Here is a 22,813-nt window from a genome sequence, read left to right as displayed (position 1 = left end):
GTGTGTGTGTGTGTGAGGGTAGGACAGCTGTTTTTAAGGGTCAGGTCTTCCTAACTGGCACCTCTCCAGCTACCAGTCCACCACCATGCTCTGGTCCGTATGGGACTTGAACCAGCAACCCTCCGGTTCCCTACTGACTGAGCTACTGCCACGCCACGTTCACTGTCATCACGTGTGCATAGTAAACACGCAACACGCCACCCTATCAGCAGAAATATTCATATGTGCTGCTGCTGATCATCTTGAGCTTGTATCGGCCGTTGGGCATCCTTAGCTTTGACTCATGCTAACACAGTATTACTAAACTATATAACATACTAGATACTACTACATACTACTATATAACATACTAGATAACACACTATTACTAAACTATATAACATACTACATACTACTACATACTACTATATAATATACTAGATACTACTACATACTACTATATAACATACTACATACTACTATATAACATACTAGATAACACACTATTACTAAACTATATAACATACTAGATACTACTACATACTACTATATAACATACTAGATACTACTATTACTACTATATAATATACTAGATACTACTATATAACATACTAGATACTACTATATACTACTATATAACATACTAGATACTACTATATACTACTATATAACATACTAGATACTACTACATACTACTATATAATATACTACATACTACTATATACTACTATATAACATACTAGATACTACTACATACTACTATATAACATACTAGATACTACTATATACTACTATATAACATACTAGATACTACTACATACTACTATATAACATACTAGATACTACTATATAATATACTATATACTACTATATAATATACTACATACTACTACATACTACTATATAACATAGTACATACTACTATATAACATACTAGATACTACTATATAATATACTACATACTACTATATAATATACTACATACTACTATATAATATACTAGATAACACACTATTACTAAACTATATAACATACTAGATACTACTATATAATATACTATATACTACTATATACTACTATATAACATACTACATACTACTATATAACATACTAGATACTACTACATATACTACTATATAATATACTACATACTACTATATAATATACTAGATAACACACTATTACTAAACTATATAATATACTAGATACTACTATATAATATACTACATACTACTATATAATATACTACATACTACTATATAATATACTACATACTACTATATAATATACTACATACTACATACTACTATATAATATACTACATACTACTATATAATATACTACATACTACTATATAATATACTAATTATTATATAATAATGTCAGACCAGATGTTTGCTCTATGGGGGGGGGGGAATGGTTGGAGCTAAACCAAGAGGAGCAGTGAGGGAGTGTGTGGGGGGGGGGAAAGAGAAGCTGGCCTACCAGAGAGGAGGTGGAGGGAGAGGAAGAGGAGGAGGAGGAAGGCTGCAGGAGGCTCTGATGGGAGGAAGAAGAAGAAGAAGAAGAGGAAGCGTCTTTCTGCAGGAAGGCGCCGGCCGACGCCGAGGTCATGTGATAGACGTGCTCGAAGTTGGAGGGGGGGGAGATGAGGGTGTGACGGGAGGAGGAGGAGGAGGGGGAGGGGGAGGGGGAGGGGGAGAGGGAGATGACATCACCAACCTGAAGATCAGGGGGGGGGGGTGAAGAGAGGAGGAGTCAGTGTGATGAACAGAGCTGTCAGAGATACAGACGCCTAGCCTACAAGCTAACGGCCGCCAGCCACGCTCGTCTAGCTACTCTCGTCAGATGGCCGGCTGGAAAAACCAAATTCCAGCCGGCCAATCACATGGTGCATAGAACAGGTGTCAAACTCGAGGCTCGCGGGCCACATCCGGCCTCGCAGGTTTTGATCCGGCCCGCATATCAGTTTAGGTTCACGATAAATGTTGGCACACACAGCTTTAGTCACTTTTACGGACGCTTTTTATCGATGTTTTAGTCACTTTTTCCGATGTTTTAGTCACTTTTTCCGATGTTTTTTTTCCGATGTTTTAGTCACTTTTTCCGATTTTTTTTTCCGATATTTTATCACTTTTTCCGATGTTTTTTTCCGATGTTTTTTTTCCGATGTTTTAGTCACTTTTTCCGATGTTTTAGTCACTTTTTCCGATGTTTTTTTTCCGATGTTTTAGTCACTTTTTCCGATTTTTTTTTCCGGTGTTTTAGTCACTTTTTCCGATGTTTTTTTCGATGTTTTTTTTCCGATGTTTTTTCCGATGTTTTAGTCACTTTTTCCGATTTTTTTTTCCGGTGTTTTAGTCACTTTTTCCGATGTTTTTTTCCATGTTTTTTTCCGATGTTTTTTTCCGATGTTTTAGTCACTTTTTTCGATGTTTTTTTTCCGATGTTTTAGTCACTTTTTCCGATTTTTTTTTCCGGTGTTTTAGTCACTTTTTCCGATGTTTTTTTCCCGATGTTTTAGTCACTTTTTCCGATGTTTTTTCCCATGTTTTAGTCACTTTTTCCGATGTTTTTTTCCCGATGTTTTAGTCACTTTTTCCGATTTTTTTCCCCCGATGTTTTAGTCACTTTTTCCGATTTTTTCCCCCCGATGTTTTAGTCACTTTTTCAGATGTTTTTTTTCTATGTTTTAGTCACTTTTTCCGATGTTTTAGTCACTTTTCCCGATGTTTTTTCCGATGTTTTTTTCCCGATGTTTTAGTCACTTTTTCCGATTTTTTTCCCCCGATGTTTTAGTCACTTTTTCCGATTTTTTCCCCCCGATGTTTTAGTCACTTTTTCAGATGTTTTTTTTCGATGTTTTAGTCACTTTTTCCGATATTTGACTTTCTTAAACTCCACATCTGGCCCTGATGTGATTCTCATTTCCAGTGTGGCCTCACTGAAGTTAAGTTTGACTCCCCTGGTGTATAGAGTCGGTGGGCGGGGCTTAACATATGACAGCAGAGGTAAGCGTGCATTATACCGGCCCCCGCCCAGCTGGCGTGCGCCAGTGTGACGTCATGGGAGCGCCGTAACTGTTCCTACTCCTGCGTGGTGGTCGCGACACTAGCTGCAGTCTTCTCCTGAACAGAGGGGGCGCTAATGAGGAAAGACTACCGTCTTTGCTCTTTCTACGGACTAGAAGAAGGAGAAGAAGGTAAACAACAACAACGGCAGAACTGGCAGCAGCGTTGACCTCAATGCTTGGATCTGATTGGATGAGCTAAAGAGCTCATCTTAACCCAGGAAGTTTACCTGAGAGTCCTGGCATCACGTTGCCCTCCAGCTCGTTCATGCTTCCCGTTTCTGCTTTGTCGCGCAACGCTGAAAAAAAATATAGTGGTGCACTACAGAGAGAGGGGGATGTTTATACGTCCGTTTGGAGCGACAGAGGGGAAATATTTCAGTCCACACATTAAGTGGAACCCAAATGAGGAACCTCTAATCCGGTCCCATTCCTACCTAGTCGAACCAATCACATCGTGTATAGAGTGGGTGGGCGGGGCTTATGGCTGCTGCTGCTGCTGGTGAACAGCGGTCTTTGGAATCGGACTGACCCAGACCATTATCTGGATGTGGGTCAGACCCAGACTAACAACTGGATGTGGGTCAGACCCAGAGCAACATCTGGACGTGGGGCTGGCTGGTCAGGGTATAATCAGGGTTTCTGCAGACTTCTTTAAGGCCTGGCGGAAACACCGAGTAATATCATTTCATACTTTCACCCAGGAAGGTGTGTTTAAATCCAAACCCCCGTCTTTCTCCTAAACTTAACTGACGTTTTGTTGTGTAAAGCCCCCGACCCACCGAGCCGATAACAGGCCGTCTGACAGTCTGGGAGGTCGGTGACTCCAGTCTGGGAGGTCGGTGACTCCAGTCTGGTCGGTGTGCTCCGTGCCATCGTCCGTCCGAGGGGCCGTCGGCCTTCATTTTGGCTGATTTGACATGTATAATCGGGGGGGCGGGCACTGCCGGCAGTCAGACTCAATGACCCATCTGATTGGTGGAGAGCTAACCAGGAAACGGGGAGCAGGATGAGCGTGACTAGAGTCTCTCAACATCTGACATTAATCTGATAAACTGACCTTTGTTGATCTGAAATGAAGACAGATTCAGCAGCTGCACGGCCTGTTTCTCTCTTCAGATGTTTCCAGAAACACGTTACGGGGAACTATTTTAGGACAATATGAGATCATATTCTGAACGAGACGCCATGATGGTCGGGGAGCAGCCAGACCCACGTGACGCGTTCGTCATTTCTGGTTTTAATTTTTTTGTATTACGTCTCGTGCACGCGCAGAACGTACGCTCAAGACGGCGTCTCTTCGGCGTGTTCTGAGGAACGAAGCAGCTGTCTGAGAGGAAGAGGAGAACATGCCGGCAGGAAGAGGAAGAAGAGGAGAGGAAGAGGACAGGGAGGAAGAGGAGAACATGCCGGCAGGAAGAAGAGGAAGAGGAGTTACCAGAGGGAGGTCCATGAGGACCTGCATGCCGTCTCCTGGTCCCATGTGAGCCACGTGGTTAAAGTTTGTGGGATTAGAAATCATCTTTGATCTGAGTTCTGGATCTCTCAGCATCTCCCTGAAACACACATTAATACACACGTTAATACACACGTAAATACTATTAATACACACCTTAATACACACGTTAATACACACGTTAATACTATTAATACACACCTTAATACACACGTTAATACTATTAATACACACCTTAATACACACGTTAATACACACGTTAATACTATTAATACACACCTTAATACACACGTAAATACTATTAATACACACGTTAATACACACGTTAATACACACGTTAATACTATTAATACACACGTTAATACACACGTTAATACGCTATACACACGTTAATACGTCATACACACGTTAATACGCTATACACACGTTAATACGCTACACACGTACACGTTAATACGCCATACACACGTTAATACACACGTTAATACTATTAATACACACCTTAATACACACGTTAATACTATTAATACACACCTTAATACACACGTTAATACTATTAATACACACGTTAATACTATTAATACACACCTTAATACACACGTTAATACACTATACACCGTTAATACACGTTAATACACACGTTAATACGCTATACACACGTTAATCACTATACACGTTAATACACACGTTAATACGTTAATACGTTAATACACATTAATACGTTATACACATTAATACACACGTTAATACTATTAATACACACGTTAATACGCTATATACGTTACACACGTTAATACACATACGTTAATACTATTAATACACACGTTAATACTACGTTAATACACACGTTAATACACGTTAATACGCCATACACACGTTAATACACATTAATACGTTAATACTATTAATACACCTATACACGTTAATACGCCATACACACGTTATACACCCGTTAATACGTATCACATTAATACACCTTACACGTTAATACGCCATACACGTTAATACTATTAATACACTAATACACGTTAATACGCTATACACATTAATACACACATTAATACACACGTTAATACTATTAATACACGCTAATACACGTTAATACTTTATACACATTAATACACACGTTAATACTATCATACACATTAATACGTTAATACACACATTAATACACGTTAATACTATTAATACACGTTATCACATACGTTAATACTATCATACACACGTTAATACGCTAATACGTTAATACGTTACATACACACATTAATACGCTATACACGTTAATACACCCTTAATACACACGTTAATACGTAATACACACGTTAATACTACATTAATACACATGTTAATACACACGTTAATACTATTAATACACACGTTAATACACACGTTAATACTAATGCACACCTTAATACACACCTTAATACACACGTTAATACACACGTTAATACTATTAATACACACCTTAATACACACGTTAATACGCATACTATTAATACTACATTAATACACATTAATACACTACACACATTAATACTATTAATACACACTTTAATACACATGTTAATACTATTAATACACACGTTAATACTATTAATACAAACATTAATACACACATTAATACTATCATACACATTAATACACACGTAATACACACGTATACTATTAATACACACGTTAATACACATGTTAATACTATTAATACACACATTAATACACATGTTAATACTATTAATACACACATTAATACACATGTTAATACTATTAATACACACATTAATACACATGTTAATACTATTAATACACACATGTTAATACTATTAATACACCTTATACACGTTAATACTAATACACACTATTAATACACACATTAATACACACGTTAATACTATTAATACACACATTAATACACACGTTAATACTATTAATAAAAACATTAATACACACATTAATACACACGTTAATACTATTAATACACACTAATACACACGTTAATACTATTAATACACACCTTAATACACATGTTAATACACACGTTAATACTATTAATACACACATTAATACACACGTTAATACTATGAATACACATTAATACACACGTTAATACTATTAATACACACATTAATACACACAATACTATTAATACAAACATTAATACACACGTTAATACTATGAATACACACATTAATACACACGCTATTAATACATACATTAATACACACACGTTAATACTCACGTTAATACTATTAATACACACATTAATACACACGTTAATACACACATTAACACTATTAATACACACATTAATACACATTAATACTATTAATACACACATTAAACATTAATACTATTAATACACACATTAACACTATTAATACACACATTAACATTATTAATACACACATTAATACTATTAATACACACATTAATACACATTAATACTATTAATACACACATTAATACTATTAATACACACACACACACACTCACACACACACATTAATACACACACACACACACATTAATAGACACACACACATTAATACACACACACACACACACACACACATTAATATTCATAATAAAACGAGGGCTGGGTATGTTTGTGTCAACGGGCCTCATTCACCAATCACAACATATTTAAGAGAAAACTTAGGAAGATAGAGTGAACGAGGCCCAATGTTTTCATAACTTCTTATTTCATTTGGACTGCTGAGAGACAGAAGACAGTTCACTGCTGCAGCTGAGAGACAGAAGACAGTTCACTGCTGCAGCTGAGAGACAGAAGACAGTTCACTGCTGCAGCTGAGAGAGACAGAAGACAGTTCACTGCTGCAGCTGAGAGAGACAGAAGACATAGTTCACTGCTGCAGCTGAGAGACAGAAGACATAGCTCACTGCTGCAGCTGAGAGAGACAGAAGACATAGCTCACTGCTGCAGCTGAGAGAGACAGAAGACATAGCTCACTGCAGCTGAGAGAGACAGAAGACATAGCTCACTGCAGCTGAGAGAGACAGAAGACATAGCTCACTGCAGCTGAGAGAGACAGAAGACATAGCTCACTGCTGCTGCTGAGAGAGACAGAAGACATAGCTCACTGCTGCTGCTCAGAGAGACAGAAGACAGCTCACTGCTGCAGCTGAGAGAGACAGAAGACATAGCTCACTGCTGCTGCTGAGAGAGACAGAAGACATAGCTCACTGCTGCAGCTGAGAGAGACAGAAGACATAGCTCACTGCTGCAGCTGAGAGACAGAAGACATAGCTCACTGCTGCAGCTGAGAGAGACAGAAGACATAGCTCACTGCTGCTGCTGAGAGACAGAAGACATAGCTCACTGCTGCAGCTGAGAGACAGAAGACATAGCTCACTGCTGCAGCTGAGAGAGACAGAAGACATAGCTCACTGCTGCAGCTGAGAGAGACAGAAGACATAGCTCACTGCTGCAGCTGAGAGAGACAGAAGACATAGCTCACTGAGAGACAGAAGACATAGGCTCACTGCTGCAGCTGAGAGACAGAAGACATAGCTCACTGCTGCTGCTGAGAGAGACAGAAGACATAGCTCACTGCAGCTGCTGAGAGACAGAAGACATAGGCTCTCATAAGTTTAATAAGTAATAAGTGTAATAAGTGTAATAAGTGCGTCACCTCCTCTGCTGAAGGCGCTCCTCCTCGGGAACCTTAAAGAGGAACTTCCTCTTGCTGCGAGTTCGAACCATCAACTTCCTGCTGTGGTCCGACGTCTCGGGGATGGTCAGGTCCCCCTCTGAGGACAGACACACAGTTAACTACACTTCCCATGATGCTTTGGTCAGGTCCTCTTCTGAGGACAGACACACAGGTTAACTACACTTCCCATGATGCTTTGGGGCTGTAAAGACACACAGGTTAACTACACTTCCCATGATGCTTTGGGGCGTTACCTGACGAGGTGTTGCTGAAGTAGATGAGACGAGGCGGCTCTGAACTCAGCAGGTTCAATGTCCCTTCAACATTCAGAGGTCTGATCTGTGGGAAGTAACAGATTACAATTACTCTTAGATTACCTCAGATTACTCTTAGATTACCTCAGATTACTCTTAGATTACCTCAGATTACTCTTAGATTACCTCAGGTTACTCTCATATTACCTCAGGTTACCTCAGATTACTGTTAGATTACCTCAGATTACCTCAGGTTACTGTTAGATTACCTCAGATTACCTCAGATTACCTCAGGTTACTGTTAGATTACCTCAGGTTACTCTTAGATTACCTCAGATTACCTCAGGTTACTCTCATATTACCTCAGGTTACTCTTAGATTACCTCAGATTACTCGTTAGATTACCTCAGGTTACTGCTAGATTACCTCAGGTTACTCTTAGATTACCTCAGGTTACTCTTAGATTACCTCAGGTTACTTTTAGATTTCCCTCAGGTTACTCTCAGATTACCTCAGGTTACTCTTAGATTACCTCAGATTACCTCAGGTTACTCTCAGATTACCTCAGGTTACTCTTAGATTACCTCAGGTTACCTCAGGTTACTCTCATATTACCTCAGGTTACTTCAGATTACCTCAGGTTACTCTCATATTACCTCAGGTTACTCTTAGATTACCTCAGATTACTCTTAGATTACCTCAGGTTACTCTCATATTACCTCAGGTTACTCGTAGGTTACCTCAGATTACTCTTAGATTACCTCAGGTTACTCTCATATTACCTCAGGTTACTCTTAGATTACCTCAGATTACCTCAGGTTACTCTCATATTACCTCAGGTTACTCTTAGATTACCTCAGGTTACCTCAGGTTACTCTCATATTACCTCAGGTTACCTCAGGTTACTGTTAGATTACCTCAGGTTACTGTTAGATTACCTCAGGTTACCTCAGGTTACTGTTAGGGGGTCTCACCTGACCCAGGTTTTCTAAAGTAATCCAGCGGATTTCAGATCACGGATTGGATCAAATCTTGGAAATGTCAAATGTTTCTGTTTCTTAAAAGTAAAACAAACTATATATATATATATACACACACACACACACACACACACACACACACGTGTCCTACCTGTCTGTATGTGTCCTACCTGTCTGTATGTGTCCCACCTGTCTGTATGTGTCCCACCTGTCTGTATGTGTCCCACCTGTCTGTATGTGTCCTACCTGTCTGTATGTGTCCTACCTGTCTGTATGTGTCCTACCTGTCTGTATGTGTCCCACCTGTCTGTATGTGTCCCACCTGTCTAAATGATGTCCTACCTGTCTGTATGTGTCCCACCTGTCTGTGTGTCCCACTGTCTGTATGTGTCCCCACCCTGTCTGTATGTGTCCTACCTCTGACATGCACTGTATATGAACTGTCCCACCTGTCTATATGTGTCCCACCTGTCTGTATGTGTCCTACCTGTCTGTATGTGTCCTACCTGTCTGTATGTGTCCTACCTGTCTGTATGTGTCCCACCTGTCTGTATGTGTCCTACCTGTAGTTCTCTGAGCCAGCAGGCTACACTATCGATTCTATTTCAGGCTGTGGTCACCTGGGCCGAGTTTTAAAAAAAATGTAATCTGGATCAAATAGATCTGGATTTATGAATCCCATGTTCTCTCCCCAGGATCCCCTGATCCATCTGACTTTATACCAGTGTTACAAAGGAACATTGGATTGGCTCACTGGGATCCTAATACAGCATTTCAGGATGACCAGAGCCTTAAATGGAGCCAACAGTGCAGCCTGCTGGCTCAGCAGAGAACTACAGGTAGGACACATATAGACAGGTAGGACACAAATAGACAGGTAGGACACAAATAGACAGGTAGGACACATACAGACAGGTAGGACACATATAGACAGGTAGGACACAAATAGACAGGTAGGACACAAATAGACAGGTAGGGACACATATAGACAGGTAGGACACATATAGACAGGTAGGACACATATAGACAGGTGGGACACATATAGACAGGTGGGACACATATAGACAGGTAGGACACATAGTAGGACACATATAGACAGGTAGGGACACAAATAGACAGGTGGGACACATACAGACAGGTGGGACACATATAGACAGGTAGGACACATATAGACAGGTAGGACACATATAGACAGGTAGGACACAAATAGACAGGTAGGACACATACAGACAGGTAGGACACATACAGACAGGTAGGACACATACAGACAGGTAGGACACATACAGAATACAGACAGGTAGGACACATACAGAATACAGACAGGTGGGACACATATAGACTGTTTGTTTTAATTTTAAGGAACAGAAACATTTGACATTCCTGATTTTGTTATAATATTAAATAACAAAACAAAAACAATACTATCCAACAGTCCATATCTCATTAGAGGTGAGCTGCTTCATATATGAAGACATGAATATATATCATCAGTTAACACTGATTTTAGGATCATTCACTTAAAACAGCCTCTGATTTGGTTCTAAAGATCCACCTGAATCCAGCCTTGTGATTGGATCAGGATAATCCTGTTTTTGATCCAGATCAAATGTAGATCAGATGACATGCTCTGATCTTAGTTCACAATCCCTCTTTTGTTTCTGAAAAACCCATTTCCAAGATTTGATCCAATCCGTGATCTGAAATCACCGCACCGAAAACACGTGCGTGCTAGAAATAGAACCGACGCCTGTTTCTCACGCCACACGCCATAGAATATGAAAGATGTTTATATGTCATTTAGACACAAATACATTTAATAAATGACATGTTGAGGTCTGAAAGTCTCGAGGTTTTGATATAAGTGTCATTTCGTTCTGTCAACTCAGAAGGAAATATTCTGGAGTCCTGCTGACGTTGTCTTTGCTGTAATCAGATCAGAATATATTTATGTTTATGTTTATGGGAAACATCCATGTGTCCAGACAAGACTAGCAGCTCCAGCAGCAGTCAGACACCTTTCTGGTGTTAAAGACAGAAAACGCCACGCAGCTGACACGCCACGCTCACGCCACGCCATGCTCACGCCACGCTCACGCCACGCTCACGCCACGCTCACGCCACGCTCACGCCACGCTCACGCCACAACACACTCACGCCACGCTCACGCCACGCCATGCTCACGCCACGCTCACGCCACACTCACGCCACACCACGCTCACGCCACGCTCCACGCTCACACCACACTCACGCCACGCTCACGCCACGCTCACGCCACGCTCACGCCACGCTCACCCCACGCTCACGCCACGCAGCCAGTGTGCAGCCGGCCTAAGGCTCTGGTCAACAGGATTTGGTATTAGATCCCAGTAAAGTAAGGCGGATCAGGTGATCCTGGGGAGAAAACAGGGGATTTATAAATCCAGATCAATATGATCCGGATTACATTTTTTTTTTAAACTGGGCCCAGGGCAGCTTAGACATGACAGGGGAGAGAGGACGGATTCCAACCCCCGGCCTCTCTCTCTATATCAGTATGTTGTGTTTGAAGCCCTCTGTGATTGGTTACCTTGCGCAGCGAGATGGTCTGGACCCACTCTCCCGTGTGGATGTCGAAGACATCGAGGCCGTACTCGCTGTAGACGGTCAGGTGGGACGAGTTGGAGCCTGAGAGACGATGGAGACAGTCAACACACCATACCGTTCAGGATTATACATCACACAGCTGATTCAGACCCTGAACACACCACACCGTTCAGGATTATACATCACACAGCTGATTCAGACCCTGAACACACCATACCGTTCAGGATTATACATCACTATATATATATTATACACTGTATGTATATATATATATATATCTCTGAATAAAGTTATGCTAATAGTGTGAGTGGCGTACTGCATGCGAGCGGCGTGGCGGGCCACATCAGCTCCTGGGTGCGTGAGCGGCGTCCGTGCCCGTCCACGTAGATGGCGAGGTAGCTGAAGCAGAGCAGCAGCTCGGAGGAGCCCACCTCCAGGGCGTGCAGGGCGTCCAGCGCCACCTGGGACAGGAAGCCCAGAGACGGGTCGGCCGGGCTCACCAGGCTGATGGGGGACGATTCCCCCTGCAGGGCCAGCAGGGCGAAGCCAGACGGGTAGCCCACACAGAGCCGGTCCCGCACCATACCCAGCCACTGGACCGGGCCCGGAGCCTGGACCTCCCACAGCTTCTTATGGTACGGCTTCACACGGGACACCTCGTAGCACAGAACCTGCAGGGGCACAGACACAGGTCAGGACCAGAACCAGAACCACAGACACCGGACCAGAACCACAGCTTCTTATGGTACAGCTTCACACGGGACACCTCGTAGCACAGAACCTGCAGGGGCACAGATACAGATCAGGACCAGGACCACAGGGTCAGGACCAGGACCACAGACACAGGGTCAGGACCAGGACCACAGACACAGGACCAGAACCACAGACCAGAACCACAGACACAGGATCAGAACCTGTGTGCCTTGTTTCGGTGCCTTTCAAATGCGTGCTGCAGTCTAGTGTTCTTAAAGAGACGTTTGAGGAAACCATGTGATGCTAGTTAACACTACACTTGGCAGCAGGTAACGTTAGCCTACCGTTAGCCTACCGTTAGCTAGTAGCTGGCTTAGTCTAGATATCCTCTGCTACCTTTTGGTTAAACTATAAATCTTTTCTGCTCCATTTACGCCTGGCGTCCTCACTACTGCGGCGTTTTGAGCCCCTTAAACTTTTTGGAAACGGCTGTTTTGCTTTGTAGTCTTGACAACCCAAACGGAGACTTTGGAAAGGACGGCGCCCGTCAGTCAGTCTTACCTGTTAGGTAGCTTACAGACATTTCAGTAACGGTTCATCTCGTCCTCCCTCCTACATAATGAATCCAAGTGTTCTCAACTGCTCGGTGTGTAATGGCGTGTTTCCATTACGCGTGTCTGTACTTCACCAAATGGTGACAGCTAAACGGTCTAACGTGTCTGTACTTCACCAAATGGTGACAGCTAAACGGTCTAACGTGTCTGTACTTCACTGGAAAGACGTCCAACAGTCTGCAGCTGAAGACACAGAGGAGAAGGTTGGGCATCGAGAACCGATTCCTACTTGGAACCGTTTCAAATATTACGATTCCAGTGAAATCGTTTGGAGGATTTGGATTCAAATCCGATCATCGCTTCCCAAATTAACATGCTTAAGTTTGGGTTTCCGTAGCGACCAGGCTCTTGTTGTGTTGCAGCCTTGCAGCTCAGTAAGCAGCGCTCTAGTCTGGCTTCATTTACGCTGAAAAAGCCGTAAAACTGCAAACCACCATCGGATCAAAATCAAACTGTCCTCTTATTTGTGAAAATAGGCATGAGACCCGTTTCATCTCCACCCTCAAAGAACCAGAATCAATAAGAACCCGACTCAGAAAGAAGAACCAGAATCAATAAGAACTGGACTCAGAAGGAAGAACCAGAATCAATAAGAACCCGACTCAGAAGGAAGAACCAGAATCAATAAGAACTGGACTCAGAAGGAAGAACCAGAATCAATAAGAACCCGACTCAGAAGGAAGAACCAGAATCAATAAGAACCCGACTCAGAAGGAAGAACCAGAATCAATAAGAACTGGACTCAGAAGGAAGAACCAGAATCAATAAGAACTGGACTCAGAAGGAAGAACCAGAATCAATAAGAACCCGACTCAGAAGGAAGAACCAGAATCAATAAGAACCCGACTCAGAAGGAAGAACCAGAATCAATAAGAACTGGACTCAGAAGGAAGAACCAGAATCAATAAGAACCCGACTCAGAAGGAAGAACCAGAATCAATAAGAACTGGACTCAGAAGGAAGAACCAGAATCAATAAGAACTGGACTCAGAAGGAAGAACCAGAATCAATAAGAACTGGACTCAGAAGGAAGAACCAGAATCAATAAGAACTGGACTCAGAAGGAAGAACCAGAATCAATAAGAACTGGACTCAGAAGGAAGAACCAGAATCAATAAGAACCCGACTCAGAAAGGAAGAACCAGAATCAATAAGAACCCGACTCAGAAGGAAGAACCAGAATCAATAAGAACCCGACTCAGAAGGAAGAACCAGAATCAATAAGAACCCGACTCAGAAGGAAGAACCAGAATCGTTAAAACCAAACGACGCCCGACCCTACAGAGAAGACACCGTGGACCCTGGCTGAGAGACGGCTCTGTGTTCAACGTTGTTGTAAAGTTCCCTTCATCTAGACCAGGAGTTTTCACCCTGTTTGTGAGTGTGGACCACTATTTGGAATACACCACCTCATAATACACATAATAGAATATGTCTCCACACAGTCCTACCTGAATGAATCTGCCCCCCTAATAGGCTACCAGCACTACAACTAGAACTGGTCATCTCATCAGTCCAACAGGCTCGTTGGCTGCCACATATTTCATTTATTCATTTACTCCAGCGCCTGAGGGCATCATCAGGTTCATCTGAACAACATCATCCCATAGTAATGGAGTATTGCGATTTTAGGGGATTATTAATCTTCAGAGTTCGGACTTGAATGTCACGCCCGAGCGCCACTAGCCTGTTTTAGTAATCACACAATAACTTCACAATTTAATTAACATGTTATATCAATATACATATTCTTATTTTTTATGGGAATTTCCTGGCAAAATGAAGGTTAAAAAACTATTATTTTATATTTTATTTTGCTTTTCCACGGCCCCTGCAGTACCCTCACGGACCACTAGTGGGTAGTAGTAGTAGTAGTAGTAGTAGTAGTAGTAGTAGTAGTAGTAGTAGTAGTAGTTTGGGAGTGCCTGGTCTAGTGGTCCTTGTGGTGGAGGTGGGTTAACGTGAGTCAGCTGACCTGGCGTTTGATGGCGGCCAGGAGGCAGGCGGGGCCTCCAGGGCGGAGCAGCCCGGTGGTCAGAGCCTGGCAGCCTTTGGTCTCCGTCAGCTTGATGTCGAAGCTGGACTCCGCCCCCTCCAGCGCCCCCCAGTGGTGGAGGTGAACGTGGCGGTTCCGACCGCAGAGCAGAGCGATGATCTTCTCCTTCGGGATCAAATCGATCTGATAAACCCTCTTACTGTCTGCTGCTCGCACGATCACTGCAGAGAGAGACAGACAGACAGGTTAGACCTGTCTGTCTGTCTCTCTCTCTCTCTGTCTGTCTGTCTGTCTCTCTGTCTGTCTCTCAGTCAGTCTGTCTCTCTCTCTCTCTCTCTCTCTGTCTGTCTGTCTCTCTCTCTGTCTGTCTCTCAGTCAGTCTGTCTGTCTCTCTCTCTGTCCGTATTGGTCTGTCTGTCTTTCAGTCCGTCGCTCTGTCTGTCTGTCTCTCTCTCTCTCTCTCTGTCTCTCTCTCTCTCAGTCTGTCTGTCTCTCTCTCTCTGTCTCTCTGTCCGTATTTGTCTGTCTGTCTTTCAGTCCGTCTCTCTGTCTGTCTGTCTGTCTCTCTCTCTGTCTGTCTGTCTGTCTCACCGTCTCTGGTGACCTCGACCACAAACAGTCCATCTTCTGTTCCCAGGACGATCCTCTCCCGATCTGCAGACAGAGAAAATGGTTTCATTTTATAATCACCAACATTTGAACAATAAATATAATCAGAAATAAGAATGAAAGGGTATGAAGGTTTATCAGAAAACCTAATGCTTTCTAAACCCTCCAAAACAACTCTCCAGTTAAGATGGATCTTTGTTTGAGTCATCTGACCGTTAGACGTAGCAGACAGCGTGGTCCGAGAGTAACCTTTAAGGCGCTGCTCTGTACTGTTCCCCAGAAAATGAAAACCGGCAGCTGATTGGACGAACGTGTCACGTGGGTCTGGCTGCTCCCCGACCATCATGGCGTCTCGTTCAGAACACGATCTCATATTGTCCTAAAATAGTTCACCGTAACGTGTTTCTGGAAACATGTGAAGAGAGAAACAGGCCGTGCAGCTGCTGAATCTGTCTTCATTTCAGATCAACAAAGGTCAGTTTATCAGATTAATGTCAGATTTTGAGAGACTCTAGTCACGCTCATCCTGCTCCCCGTTTCCGTGTGAGTCCTGACTGCCCCGTCTCTGACTGAACATGTCAGGTCAGCCTTCATTTTGGCTGATTTGACATGTATAATCGGGGGGGGCGGCACTGCCGGCAGTCAGACTCAATGAGCCATCTGATTGGTGGAGAGCTAACCAGGAAACGGGGAGCAGGATGAGCGTGAGCAGCCAGACCCACGTGACGCGTTCGTCCAATCAGCTGCCGGTTTTCATTTCTGGGCAACAATCCAGATTAGCGCCGCCTGCTGTTATGGAGACGTAATACGTCTCGTCTCTTCGGTGTTCTGAGGAACTTTTTGGACCAACTCAGGGAGACTGATCAGCCGTCTGGTTGGTGCGTAACGACCATTAGACGTAGTGACTGACCGAGCACGGCGGCCGACAGCGTGGTCTTGATGATGGGCAGCGAGGCGTCGTAGGCCTCATGCAGGACGTGGACCGGGCGGCTCTGCAGCAGGTTCTGGGTCAGGATGCTCTGCAGACCCTCTAGGATCCGGACCCACTTCCTCTTCTCCACCTCACTCTCTGCCAGCACCAGCAGGGACACTGAGGACAGCTGGGAGGTCAGCTGGGACGAGGTCACCTGACAGGGACACAGACAGCAGAGAGGGTCAGACAGGGAGGACTAGGACACAGGAAAACAGAATGAAAGCATGTACAGGGTTTCCCACCCTGAAGATGCAGGGGACGTCCTTCCTGGTGGCGTGGATCACATCTGACGCTAAGACCGAGCTGACAGAAAACTCCTCATCTCTGAAACACAAGAATACATTTCCCAATATTAAGAAGCTGTATGAGACAACACAGGCTTCCCGTTCCTAGGACCCTTTTATTCTCGTGTTCTGATTGGACCAATTTGGGGATTATTAAGTTCCTCTGACCACAGTTCCTGTAACTCCTTCAGCTCCTACTTCAGGGCAGGGTCTCTCTGAAGGTTCCCTGAGACCCCTGAATGATACCTGAGACCTCTGAATGTTACCTGAGACCCCTGAATGATACCTGAGACCCCTGAATGTTACCTGAGACCCCTGAATGTTACCTGAATGATACCTGAGACCTCTGAATGTTACCTGAATGATACCTGAGACCCCTGAATGATACCTGAGACCCCTGAATGATACCTGAATGATACCTGAGACCCCTGAATGATACCTGAGACCCCTGAATGATACCTGAATGATACCTGAGACCTCTGAATTTTACCTGAGACCTCTGAATTTTACCTGAGACCCCTGAATGTTACCTGAGACCCCTGAATGTTACCTGAGACCCCTGAATGATACCTGAGACCTCTGAATTTTACCTGAGACCCCTGAATGTTACCTGAGACCCCTGAATGTTACCTGAATGTTACCTGAGACCCCTGAATGATACCTGAATGTTACCTGAGACCCCTGAATGTTACCTGAGACCCCTGAATGTCACCTGAATGTTACCTGAGACCCCTGAATGTTACCTGAGACCCCTGAATGTTACCTGAGACCCCTGAATGTTACCTGAGACCCCTGAATGATACCTGAATGATACCTGAGACCCCTGAATGTTACCTGAGACCCCTGAATGATACCTGAGACCTCTGAATGTTACCTGAGACCCCTGAATGATACCTGAATGTTACCTGAGACCTCTGAATGTTACCTGAGACCCCTGAATGTTACCTGAGACCCCTGAATGTTACCTGAATGATACCTGAGACCCCTGAATGATACCTGAATGTTACCTGAGACCCCTGAATGTTACCTGGATGTGTACCTGAGACCTCTGAATGTCTACCTGAATGATACCTGAGACCTCTGAATGATACCTGAGACCCCTGAATGATACCTGAATGTTACCTGAGACCCCTGAATGATACCTGAATGATACCTGAGACCCCTGAATGATACCTGGATGTTACCTGAGACCCCTGAATGTTACCTGAGACCCCTGACAGGTAGATAGTTACCTGAGATCCAGCACCAGACTGGCCACTACCCCGGGCTGGGTGGACTTTCCCTCGGGGATGTCATAGAGAAAGAGTTTGCAGTCAGAGACCAACGCGTACGCTCGCTGCCAGCCCTTCTTCACGCCGCTGGGCTTCGGGATCTGACAGAGAGACAGAAACACGTTGTCTATGTAACTGTTGTACAGCTGCTACGTCGTACTTCATCACCAGACCTTAACGGAATCTGCTGACTTTGTCTGTGTGCGGTTACGTCCCTGGTTTTATTCGTTGAAAAAAGTGACAAAAAGCGACAAAAAAAACGTCATGAAAAGCAATGAAACGTAGGAAAAGATGAGACAAAGCATCAAAGAAAGTAGGGCTGCACGATTAATCGCAATTGTATCGAAATCGCAATATGGACTACTGCAATACCCAAATCACAGGGGGCGCAGTATTTGTTAACGGAGAATTCTGGTGGATTTCAACACGTAGCTCTGCTGGATCGGTGCTGCCTACACCGTGTAAAAGCAGCTACACACCGGGCCGATAATCAGCCGTCTGACAGTCTGGGAGGTCGGTGACTCCAGTCTGGTCGGTGTGTTCCTGCCGTCGTCTGTTAGAGGAACTGTCGTCCTTCATTGGGGCGACCTGACATGCTCAGTCAGAGACAGGACAGTCGGACTCACCAGGAAATGATGAGCCTCTCTCAGCAGGATGAGCGTGACTAGAGTCTCTCAACATCTGACATTAATCTGATAAACTGACCTTTGTTGATCTGAAATGAAGACAGATTCAGCAGCTGCACGGCCTGTTTCTCTCTTCAGATGTTTCCAGAAACACGTTACGGTGAACTATTTTAGGACAATATGAGATCATATTCTGAACGAGACGCCATGATGGTCGGGGAGCAGCCAGACCCACGTGACGCATTTGTCCAATCAGCTGCTGGTTTTCATTTCTGGGCGACAATCCAGATTGGCCCCGCCTGCTGTTATGGAGACGTATTACGTCTGGTCTCTTCGGTGTTCTGAGGAACTTTTTGGACCTCGGGGAGACTGATCAGTCCAGCTGGCTCTACTGCTGACGGTCGGCCATCTGGTTGGAGTGTCTGGGCCTTTAATCCTCCTTCTAGCGTTAGCACCCAGGAGGCTTAAACAGGGCAACTGCTGGCTCCACTGTGGTGTCAGGTTACAGCCTGTTGCTACACAGTCATTACTAAGGACACGACAACGGCAAATCGTTTTTTTGTGGAAAAAATACGTTTTGGAATATTGAATTGTATGAGTTCAACAATCGACTAATGTGGACTTCACCAGAAAACAGGAAATAAACAGAGGTATGTGCACTGGCTGGATTAACAACGTTTATGCCTTTCTGTCACATCTCCTGCAGTCAGATTCCCTGTGTTCCCTCAGAAGGAATCACAGCACATGGGGAGCTCTGGTAATGACATCTCCAGCATGTTTAGAGGCTAAAACAGGTTTAAAACCTGCCCTGTTCCAGCCTGTTGGGTGCTAACGTTAGCAGGAGGATAACACGGTGTAGGCAGCACCGACTGGTTTAGTTCTTCTCTACTGACAGCTCTCCACATTTACACACAACAGAGATACGGGGGGGAATAGACCGGGAGTCTCCTTTAATGGCAAATTATGTGTCAAACCGTTCTGAATGAAATAGTGTGGTGCTGCACCTTTGTTTGGTACAGATCCTCATAAAAATCACACTATAATTATTTTAAGTTCTTTCAATGTTAATAATTTTCAATGAAAATGGGAATAATGATACAAAAATCATAATCAAATATTTTCCTCATACCGTGCAGCCCTAAATGAAAGCGACACAAATGTTGAAAACGCAACAAAACGCCATAAATCAAAAGTGATTAAAAAGCAACAAAACTAAAGCGCTAAAACCTTTGGTAAATAATTTTAAAAACGCTGAGGAGAGCTGTAAAACGTGGACATCTTACCCTGACGTAGCCCTTGTAGGCGGTGCCGATGCCTCTCTGGACGTCGATGCCCTGCGGCCTCTTGGCGTGCTCGGCTGGGATTGGACAGACCAGGGGGGCGTGGTCTTTACAGGAAACATGGCACACGAAGGGGCACACTGCAGACAAACAGAGACACAATCATATCAGTGTCAAGTTTGATTGTCTGGGATTGGTCCGTGTGTCTCTGTGACTGTGTGTCTCTGTCTGTGTGTCTCTGTGACTGTGTGACTCTGTGTCTGTGTGTCTCTGTGACTGTGTGACTTTGTGACTGTGTGACTCTGTGTCTCTGACTGTGTCTCTCTGTGACTGTGTGACTGACTGTGTGACTATATGTCTCTGTGTGTCTGTATGACTGTGTGTCTCTGTGACTGTGTCTCTGTGTCTGTGTGTCTCTGTGACTGTATGACTGTGTCTCTGTGACTGTGTGTCTCTGTGTCTGTGTGTCTCTGTGTCTCTGTGACTCTGTGACTGTGTGACTGTGTGTCTCTGTGACTGTGTGACTCTGTGACTGTGTGTCTCTGTGACTGTGTGTCTCTGTGACTGTGTGTCTCTGTGACTGTGTGACTCTGTGTCTCTGTGACTGTGTGACTCTGTGACTGTATGACTCTGTACCTTCGCAGGCGTATCCCTGTCTGAAGAGTCCCACCATCAGAGAGGTGCAGTGTGTGCACTGAGTGGGACTGGAGAACGTCTTGATGCTCAGCTGGTGAGCTTTGGGCTACGCACACACACACACACACACACACAGTGTTACAGTTACAGCTGCAAACATTACCGGATTCATTATCAACTAATACATTAATATCACACTATCCTGATAATCCATTAATCAGTCTGATTTGGTTATGATTAATCAGGTAAACTAGTGTGATGTCAGCTTGTTAAATATGAATATGTTCTAGTTTCTTCTCTCCTCTGGGACAGGAAACTCAACATTTTGAGTCGTGGCATTACCTTTGGTGTGGTCAGTGCTGAGAGCTGGGAGGGGGGGGAGGGGCTCGCTGGGACTGACGCTGCTTTCACTTCCTGTTGAGACAAACAGGAAGAGACTCAGGACAGGTAGGGATCAGGTAGATAGAACACACATCTGAAAGCTTGTGGCTGGATCGTTCTACTGGACGTGCTTTATATCTTAAATATGAATCAAAGCCTCCACAGAGAGAATCAGGGGTTGAGACTGACCTCGTGTTCGGAGGTGGTGGACGGGGAAGGGGGCGTGGCCTCGGACGTCAGGGGGGCGGAGTCTATGTCTGAGGTCTGCATGTTAGAGAAAGGAAGGTTTAAAGAGACAGTAACACATCTGAATCCTGTTGGCTGACATTAACATTTAAAGAGACAGTAACACTAGGGATGCTCCGATGCACAGTATCGGATCGGAGCTGATTTGGCATTTTTAACCTGATCAGGGATCAGCATTCACCCTGTTTATCTTACTTTAATCATTTACATCAGCTTGTAGTGATCGCTGCCTTTAAATCACACACGCCCTGTACCACAAACGCACCTCCAGACTGCCTGGATGCACCACCCTGCAACTGTGACTGTGTGTCTGAGTGCCTCTGTGTCTCTGTGTCTGTGTGACTGTGTGACTCTGTCTGTGTGACTCTGTGACTGTGTGACTGTGTGTCTCTGTGACTGTGTGTCTCTGTGTCTGTGTGACTGTGTGTCTCTGTGACTGTGTGTCTCTGTGACTGTGTGTCTCTGTGACTGTATGACTCTGTGACTGTGTGACTGTGTGACTCTGTGACTGTGTGACTGTATGACTCTGTGACTGTGTGACTGTATGACTCTGTGACTGTATGACTCTGTCTCTGTGACTCTGTGACTGTATGACTCAGTGTCTCTGTGTCTCTGTGACTGTGTGTCTCTGTGACTGTGTGACTGTATGACTCCGTGTCTCTGTGACTGTGTGTCTCTGTGTCTCTGTGACTGTATGACTCTGTGTCTCTGTGACTGTGTGACTTTATGACTCTGTGTCTCTGTGTCTCTGTGACTGTGTGACTTTATGACTCTGTGTCTCTGTGTCTCTGTGACTGTGTGACTTTATGACTCTGTGTCTCTGTGACTGTGTGACTGTATGACTCTGTGTCTCTGTGACTCTGTGACTGTATGACTGTGTGTCTCTGTGTCTCTGTGACTGTGTGACTGTATGACTCTGTGTCTCTGCGACTGTGTGACTAGTATCCCTTTAAAGTACATTTACAACAGATGAAACATGTCTGATGTTCCTGAGAACCAATCAAGTTAAAGGTGGCTGAACACAGGTGAGTTCTAGCTACGACTATTAGCTCAAAGCTAGCCGCTACCGCTGAGGTTAGAGCTAACAGCTAACAGCTGGCTGGCCCAGGGGATTGTGGGTAACCTGACAGGTAAACTTACGTTTTCCCAGAGAGGGAGCAGCGAGGAGGCGGAGCAAACTGAGGCCTCCATGTTGCAGAGAGAAACACACA

The 22,813-nt window shown here is 44.1% G+C and overlaps 1 protein-coding gene across 3 annotated transcripts in view; it reads right to left on the bottom strand.

The window, feature by feature from the left end:
- Positions 1–22,813, bottom strand: part of cdc42bpb (CDC42 binding protein kinase beta (DMPK-like)) — a 65,483-nt gene that overhangs the window by 2,307 nt on the left and 40,363 nt on the right. For 2 of the 3 annotated variants that reach the window (XM_078274611.1, XM_078274613.1), the window contains 15 exons: positions 22,743–22,787; positions 21,546–21,620; positions 21,318–21,389; positions 20,976–21,081; positions 20,343–20,479; positions 18,395–18,534; positions 17,121–17,202; positions 16,816–17,032; positions 15,888–15,950; positions 15,276–15,517; positions 12,310–12,664; positions 11,977–12,074; positions 8,431–8,515; positions 8,156–8,273; positions 4,488–4,605 (listed from right to left, as the gene is read on the bottom strand). In XM_078274611.1, coding sequence (XP_078130737.1) covers positions 4,488–4,605; positions 8,156–8,273; positions 8,431–8,515; positions 11,977–12,074; positions 12,310–12,664; positions 15,276–15,517; positions 15,888–15,950; positions 16,816–17,032; positions 17,121–17,202; positions 18,395–18,534; positions 20,343–20,479; positions 20,976–21,081; positions 21,318–21,389; positions 21,546–21,620; positions 22,743–22,787 — 1,953 coding nt within the window. The remainder of the gene's footprint in view (positions 1–4,487; positions 4,606–8,155; positions 8,274–8,430; positions 8,516–11,976; positions 12,075–12,309; positions 12,665–15,275; positions 15,518–15,887; positions 15,951–16,815; positions 17,033–17,120; positions 17,203–18,394; positions 18,535–20,342; positions 20,480–20,975; positions 21,082–21,317; positions 21,390–21,545; positions 21,621–22,742; positions 22,788–22,813) is intronic. The other variant, XM_078274612.1, reaches the window with a different exon arrangement.

This window comes from Sander vitreus, chromosome 18, assembly GCF_031162955.1.
Source record: "Sander vitreus isolate 19-12246 chromosome 18, sanVit1, whole genome shotgun sequence".
Lineage (NCBI taxonomy): Eukaryota > Metazoa > Chordata > Actinopteri > Perciformes > Percidae > Sander > Sander vitreus.
The sequence above is the reverse complement of the archived record's forward strand: the minus strand, read 5'-3'. Positions and strand labels throughout refer to the sequence as shown.